The sequence below is a fragment of the Aegilops tauschii genome, chromosome 3 (assembly GCF_002575655.3).
Source record: "Aegilops tauschii subsp. strangulata cultivar AL8/78 chromosome 3, Aet v6.0, whole genome shotgun sequence".
In the NCBI taxonomy this organism is placed as follows: Eukaryota; Viridiplantae; Streptophyta; class Magnoliopsida; order Poales; family Poaceae; genus Aegilops; species Aegilops tauschii.
This window is the reverse complement of record NC_053037.3, coordinates 425,741,405-425,749,674: the sequence shown is the minus strand read 5'-3', so window position 1 is coordinate 425,749,674 and position 8,270 is coordinate 425,741,405. Positions and strand designations below refer to the sequence as shown.

The window sequence follows — 8,270 nt, the reverse complement described above, 5'->3', positions numbered from 1 at the left end:
GTGTGTCCGGGTCGTCTGCTTTCTCTTTGGTCCTCTATATGCCAAAATTAAGGGGCAAGTTACCCACCAGAAAATATAAAATAAAAAGGAAAAGTGATGGCAGCTTCTATCAGGAGACATGGCTTACTATAGCAGACATTCGAAACAGTAGACGTCGCTGTCTTCCAATGGTTTACGTGCGTGAAACGAGCAACGGTAGAAAAGTTTTATTGTATATTTGCCGGCCGAATTGCAACACACGCACGCAAAAAACGGCCAACATGCATGCATGGTGGTATGCACATACGCAAATACGCAATGATTCACTGGATCAACAGATGCAGCGCGTGCGAGTTGGCCAGCCGATCAACTTGTCGCTCGACCCTATCCTCCAAACCCATGGACAAATTCCCGCGAATCCATCAAAATAATTGCCGATTCTGACCATTTCCCTCTTATCCGCCGCTACAGAAACCTGCCGACCCCACGGATATGAACGTGAACGCAAAAAGGTCAACACCAAGCGGCAGTTTACGCGGACGGAATGGAAGCGTGTATATATCACGAGGTGATCGAGGTGCCATTGTACACTCTCACAACGCAGCCAGCCATCGAGTTCAAAGGCAGGCAATCTACAGCGCTCGATCTTGTGTTTCTCTGCGAGAAGCCAACGCAGCTCTGGCACGCAGGCAGAAGGATGAAGAAGGGTGGCGGGAAAACCAGCGGGTGCTTCTTCTGCCTCGGCGCGCCGATGCGCGCGCTGTCCAGAGCGTGCGACCTCTACGTGAGCTGCATGTCCGGATGCGCGCGCCGCATGCCAGCGGGGGCGGTCGTGGGTGGCCGCGGCCCCGGCGGCTTCGGCGGGCCGGCCACGACCATGCACCTGCGGGCGAGCTCGGACCGCGCCGATGATCTTGTCCGCGCAGCGTCGAAACAGCGCCGCGTCGCGCCCGAGCCGGCGGACATCGGGGCAGCGGAGAAGAAGGTCCACGTTAGCCTGGCGCCTGCGGCCGTCCCGGCGCGGAGGAAGCGCCCGGCGACGATGGTGACCATCGCTGAGGACGGGCCGTGCGAGTTCCGCGCCTGCCCGCTGAAACGGCCAGAGCAGAGGACTCGCGGCGCGGCGGTGGGCGGACTGGCCGCGCGCGGCGGTGGTTTTGGTGCCATCAAGGTGGGGAGCGAAGCCTTCGAGAGCCGAGCGTGACGCGTGCGTGATAATACTCCACCAGTTTTTTCATTGATTTCTTCTTGTTGTCTAAACAGTTCGATAACGATCGCAAATCAGCAAATGGACCTGTCCGCGATGGCGCGACGGTTTGGAAATTAGAAATGACCTTATTTGAACATGTTTTTCTCTATCTCTATCTATACTATTTTTTTAGGTATCTTTATCCACAATCGATCAACTTAATTTACTTATCTTCTGAACCAATTTCATTTTAATTTACTTACCAAACTTCTAATCATATAAGGTAATTCACGGGCAGAATTTAAAAAACATTCATTTACACAATCGCATTATTATGGACAGTTAAATCACAAACTAACATATACTAGAATATTTATATTCCGTTGTAACACACGATCATTGTTCTAGTAATCTGAAAAGACATAAATCCTACGCAAGGAACGTTCTCGGTATGGTTTTCCAGCGTGATTTAATGCCTACCATTGGATTTGGCCCGTGACGTTGTGCATACTGGGATGTGATTGTTGCATGACATGGTGAAAGAAACTCCGAGCCAACATTCCGTGGTGCAGCCCTCACGCCGTAAGCAAGCGTTTTGTAGGATGTGCAGCTGCATCGGCCACGATAACGAAGTTTTTTTTTCTTTTGAGAAATCGACCGCGAAGATGGGGTGACCGCGTTGGGGAAGCTCCCTGGGCGGCGGCGGGAACTAACCAGGCCTTGGGCTCCAAATGGGCCTCAATGTGAGCGGCGGCGGTTGTGATGTTGCACATCTTTTGAGTGGACAGGTAGAGATGAAATTTTTGTATAAAAAGATCTCTACTACTTAAAAAGAATGTAAGGTTTCCATTTCAGCTTTCTTTTCACCACCCTTTCGTCATACCTTCCTATTTCTATCTATCTACTACTTAAAAAGAACGTAAGGTTTTCATTTCACCTTCCTTTCCATCACCCCTTCGTCAAACCTTCATATATGATAATCAATCAACTTAATTTACTTACCTTCTGAACCAATTTAATTTTAATTTACTTATCAAACTTCTGATCAAAATATAAGATAATTTACGGGGAAAATTTGATGAACATTTATTTACACAATCACATTATTATGACAGTTAAATCACAAGCTAACGTACTAGAATATTTATATCCCGTTGCAATGCACGAGCATTGTTCTAGTAATATGAAAAAGCAGAAATTCTACACAACGAACGTTCTCTATACGCTTTTCCAGTGTGATTTAGTGCCTACCATTGGATTTGGCCCGTGGATGTTGCACATACAGGGATGTGATTGTTGCATGACATGGTGAAAGAAACTCCGAGCCAACATTCCACGGTGCAGCCCTCATGTTGTATGCAAGCGTTTTGGCGGGTATGCGGCTGCATCGGCCATGATAGCAAAGTTTTTTTGAGAAAAAGATCGCGAAGGTGGGGTGACCGCGTTGGGGAAGCTCCCCGGGCGGCGGCGGGAACTAACCAGGCCTTGGGCTCCAAACGGGCCTCAATGCAAGCGGCGGCGGTTGTGATGTTGCACATCTTTGAGTGGGAAGGCAGAGATGAAATTTTTGTCTAAAAAAAGGCGGAGATGAAATTTTCTGAAATCACTGATTAAGACGTATCTCTGGTAAAAGTCACTCCATCTTTTCTCTGATGTTGACAAATGATACATTGTGTGTGCGCCAGTAGTCGCAACCTGAGATTTTTTTGGTGGAATCATTTTCTTAGAATGTTTTATGTTTTGAACCATGCATCTAAATCACGAACCGTTTTCATTGTTTTCTCACGCCGATATCTTCGAAACTAGATTTCATATTAATAGGTTTCAAGAATTTTTCTCACAAAAATAATGGAATAAAAAAAATGAAAACCAAAAAAAATAAACAAAACAAGCCAAAACCTAGAAGCACGGTTGTACTTTTTCAATTTTTTTGGAAGCACAAATGTGATTTTCACTTTTTTGCGAAGCACATGCTTTGCTTATTCAATTCCAAGGAAACACAGTTGTGCATGTTGCGGAAGCGCGAGCTGTGATTTTTCCTTTTTCGGGGAAGCACAATTGTGTTTTCAAAAGTTGTGCTTTTCTCTTTTTCGGGGAAGCGCAATTGTCCTTTACGAGAAAAGCATAGTTCTGCTTCTCATGCAGCACATCTATGCTTGTCTTTTCCTTTTCGAGAAGCACATGACTTGCATTACTCTTGTTTGGGAAGTATAGTTGTGCTTCTTGCAGAAAAATACTGCTTTTCGAAGAAAAATCCTAGTTTTTCATTCAAGAAAAAACCAGGCAAACACCAAGAAGCCAAACCATGTAAAGCCCGAAAACGTGTACCGAAAACAATCGAAATCTGAAGGTACAGACAAGCATGCGACATGTGAAGGCATCTAGACGCACCACTTAACACGCTCTCAGTCCAGAAAGTGACACTTATGGGAGCCCCCCAAGGGTAACCATGAGTTAGTTGCTCCCGGAACTTTCATGCTTCAAATAGTCGCCAGATCACACAAGCGAAGGAGATATGGGCCAGCCCATTTAGAGCAACATGTGAATTTTGGTTTTTTCTAGTTTTAGGATCCTGTTTTTTTGTTTTTGTTCTGGTTTTTCCCCTTCTGTTTGTTCGGTTTTTCTGATTTTTTATTTTCTTTTGTTTTTGTTTCCTTTTTTCAAATTCCAAAAAATATTCAATATATATTAAAAGAACAATTCAAAATTTCAAAATTGTTCACGTTTTCCAAAATAATAGTAATTCGAAAATTTGCTCGCATTGTCTAGAAATTGTTCATATATTCAAAAAATGTTTGCTAAGTAATTTTCTCATTTTTAATTTTTTTATTTTCTCCAAAAAATGATTGCGTTTTCAAAATTTGTTCAATATTTTAGAAAATGTTCACAAATTCAAAATATTTACGATTTAAGAAAATATTTGAGATTTCCAAAAAAATGTGTTTTAAGAAGTTTTTACATTTTTTGATAAAGTACGAGTTCCAAAAAATATATTTCATTTTAAAAAATCTCGTTTGAAATTTCAAAAAATGTTTGATGTGTCGGTGCTGATAGTTTCAACGTTGCTACACTGCCCAAGACACTGAAGTTCATCGCATGACATTTTTAGGATTTTCCACTGTTTGCGCTACAGAGTGCCACTCGCTACTGGGTCGGCCCATTGGGGAACCACATGTATTGCATGCGTCTATTTTAAACAAAGTGTCAAATAGGAGCTCCCACCACATATGGCAAGTTCTACGTGCGGTCTGGCCCGTGCGCACGACCGCTTGAGTGCATGTGGCTAGGCGCAGGGCACGGGAGGGGGAGGGTGGGTGGCAGCTCACAAGACCAGGAATATATAGGGAAATAATCCCTATCGGGATCCTCCTTTCTCGAAGGGACAAACAAGTCTAGTGTCGGGATTGACCGGGTTCAAATTGCATGGTGCCCATTTCAGGTACTAGGACTTCAGGATACGACTCCGACTGGCTCTAGGAGTTCAAGGTTTAAAATAGACTTATCATTGAAATCAATCTACAATGCACCAATACGTTACTAACTGCAATAAGTTTGAGATAGAAGAGAAACAAGACTTGCCCATAAGTGAGTTTTTATCCTTCGTGAGGGTTCCCCCGACCTTCTCCTTCACATGTGGCTCCGGCTGCTAGAGAGACGAGGCAGGGAGGCCTAGAGTCCCTCAAATATATGCATATTAGCGTAGGTATCCCGTGTTTGGTGTCGTTAGCCCTAAATAAAGTGACATGCAGACATAGTGAGTGCTTTGTGAGTGATTATGCCCCAGCGGAGCTTGAACTCTCCCTCATGAAGCTTTATTCTGAATCTGGCCTTCCACGACAAGCTTTATCTTCCAGAAGTTGTCATCGATCTAAGGGATAGACGAGCTTCCAGTGAATTCGTTCCCTCCCCCCATCGTCCATCGCACAACGTCGACGTTGGCCGGAGTTGAAGACCCGTAATATCATATGTCTACAGTGTGCATCGAGGCGTTCTTGGGTTGGCTGTTGTTGGAGTATAATGTCCGGCCCTCTCCCATAGTTCAGACTTTTGGATGAGTTGGCTGGAGCATGAATTCAATATGGTATTAGAGCCAAGAGGTCTTGAGATCAAGACCCTGCCAACGCAGTATTAAATAAAACAATTCTGGAGCCTACATCGATCCCACGTCTAAGGACTAAAATAGCCTAGACGTGAGGGGGAGTGTTGAAATATATTGCCCACCTCCCTCCATAGTTCGGACTGATGGGTGAACAGGTTAGGTGCATAAACTTACAACCAAGAGGTTCAGGGTTCAAAACCCAGTAAACACAATAAATAATTGCGGCCTGCTACCGCTTTCGCTGAGTATAATGTCCGGCCCTCTCCCGTAGTTCGGATTTTTGGATGAGTTGGCTGGAGCATGAATTCAATAGCTGTTGGCTTGGCACCGATCTGATGCACCTCTTACTTGAACCTCCAAGATAGGGATGTCCCAACCCTTGTTGCCCATAGTGGAAATTCATAGCAAGTCTCATGAGCACAGTCCCAAGAGTGATGACAAGGTGATGTTTGTCGGCATCGCCGGCTCCACTGACTCTGACAAGGTTGGCATCGTCACGGTGACTCAATTGTACTATTAGTTCTGCATCCAAGGACCTTTATGCATAAAGGAAGGACTAGTGCCTAATTTTATATTTCTATAGGGTCCTTGCAATGGATGTGCAGTAACCACTCTACCAAGTTCCTTGGGGACCCTCCATGATGTTAAAAAGGAGATGCATTACTTACTTGCATTGCACAAAACACCAGCGCTAAGTTCTTTATTACTTTTTTTTGCGGGGAATAACTTGATGACTTAACGCGACCAGTCTGTCTATTTTGCTTAAGCATTATGTATTGACATGACGGTGGCGGGGTTATTATCTTGCTATTTTCACTTTCTCTCTTTCTCGGTTGCCACCATTGTCATTAAAAAAATTGCCACCATTGTCCATTTCCAAAGAAAAATGCCACCATTGTCAGAGTTAACGGCTGACTGACGGCCAGCGCTTCTGTCAAGGAACACGATTAGTCAGGAAAAAGTCGCTATCTTTCCCGTGGTTGCTCGCTCGCCCTCGCCGGAAATCCTGAATCCTGAAATAATTTCAGGAATAAATGCGAGCACCAGGATTTGAACACTGATGGCCTGGTGATACCACAGTCCCTTTAACCATCTAATCACAGGTTGGGTCGCGCCGACTGGTTTTGTTAACAGAAAAACAAATGATATCAACTCCGGCTTACATATGCGTGCACCCGGCAACAATGGATCACCCGATGCAGCGCGTCTGCTCTCGTGGGACTTGGCCGGCTCAACTCCCCTATCACCCTATGGCCCCAAAATACATCACATACATGTGCATCCTGACCATTTCGCTCTTACCGCCGGTATTAAAACCCGCTTACGCCATGGTTAACCGAGCAAATCTCTAATATATTCAAAACCAGGCATCTGGACTGCACAAGCAACCCGGTGTGAACCCCATCATCGGGTGCTCGATTCTCAACCCAGAGATAACGGAGACGTCCGTCGAGTTGGCTCTATAAAGAGCAAGAAACCTCGACGACCTAGCTAGTACTCCCTTCGTTCGGAATTACTTGTCGCAGAAATGGATATATCTAGACGTATTTTAGTTTTAGATACATCCATTTTCGAGACAAGTAATTCCGAACAGAGGAAGTAATACCAGTAGCGCTCCGTCCGCTCCGTCTGTGTTTCATTGTCGGAAGCAACCTCCGCGCTCGTAGTACGCAGCAGATGATGAAGGACGGCGGCAGCCAGGCGGGCGGGTGCCTCTGCATCGGCGCGCCGATGCGCGCGCTGTGGCGGGTGTGCGACTCCGCCTGCGACCTCTACGTGCGCGGCATGTCCGGGTGCGCCACCCGCGTGCCGGCGGGGGCAGTCGCGGGCGGCCGCGGCTCCGGCTTTGTCAGATCGGCCACGACGGTGCACCTGTGGACGAGTTCGGACCGCGCTGACGACCTCATCCGCGCCGCGTCAACGAAGCAGCGCCGCGTGGTGACGGCCGATCAGCCGGCGGATGTCGGGGCGGCAAAGAAGGGCCGCCTTGGCCCGGTGGTGCCCACGATCGTGCCGGCTCGGAGGAAGGGCCCGGCGATGGCGACCATCGCCGAGAACGGGCCGTGCGACTTTGGCGCCTGCGCGCTGACGCCACCGGACCTGAGGAGGCGCGCCCCGCGGTCGGCGGGCAGGGCGCGCCTGGCGGTGGGTTTGTCGCCGTCATGGCGGGGATCGAGGCCTTCGCGGCTCGATCGTGACGTGTGCGTGCAAGACGCGCGTAGCGGCTGTGTACAAACCTAGCTTCTAGAAGTCCGGAGGTCGATTTCACCCGCGACACATTTTCTCTCACGTTCTCGTGATTTCTTCCTGATGTATAAACAGTTTGACAAGCGCAAATACTATTGTAACTAATAGAATGCCTGTGCGTTGCCACAGGCCAACAAATGAATTTATAAACAATGCCCATTTTCATCTCCACAAACGAGCACGTTGCTTGGAATATTTAATCATCACAACACAAATACAAACATCTTTTTTTTCCCTATTCTTACAAACACCACACATCCCTCTAGCCGCTCTTTCCTGTTGATTTAACTTGTCCTCAGTCATCTTTTTTGTCCATACATAATTAATCCACTTAATTTATTGCCCCTTGACGCTTCTCGATACAACATCTAGATAACAAAAAACTACTCTACAATTTTTTATATTAACTATCATGATCCTAACATATAAATAAAAATATTTGAACAAGAAATGAAGGTCCCATAATATAATGCTATACTCTCTAAATCATACATCCCATCTAGACGTGAGAAGCGGCAACACACACACACACGTGAATAGCGGTGCCCCTGCCAGGAGCGGCTGCATCTCCCCGGATCCATCATCTTCAACTTCCCTCCCTAATAATTCCAATTAGAAGAGAATGGGTCATGTAATTATAATTTGTAAGAATAAAGCTCTCACCTGATAAACCATAAATCCACAATTCTCTCTCCCTCTCTCTCCCCTGTAATGCCCCTGCCAGAAAAGAATGGGCCATGTAATTATAATTTGTAA

The 8,270-nt window shown here is 46.2% G+C and overlaps 1 protein-coding gene and 1 pseudogene across 1 annotated transcript; both read left to right on the top strand.

Annotated features, from left to right (window-relative positions):
* The first annotated feature begins 506 nt into the window (after window positions 1-506).
* Window positions 507-1,360, top strand: LOC109768742 (uncharacterized). Its single transcript, XM_020327474.4, has one exon. It carries the CDS (start codon window positions 524-526, stop codon window positions 1,181-1,183), a length of 660 nt encoding a protein of 219 aa, XP_020183063.1. The 5' UTR covers window positions 507-523; the 3' UTR covers window positions 1,184-1,360.
* A 5,584-nt stretch (window positions 1,361-6,944) lies between these two features.
* LOC109768740 (uncharacterized) lies at window positions 6,945-7,465 on the top strand (annotated as a pseudogene).
* The last annotated feature ends 805 nt before the right edge of the window (window positions 7,466-8,270 follow it).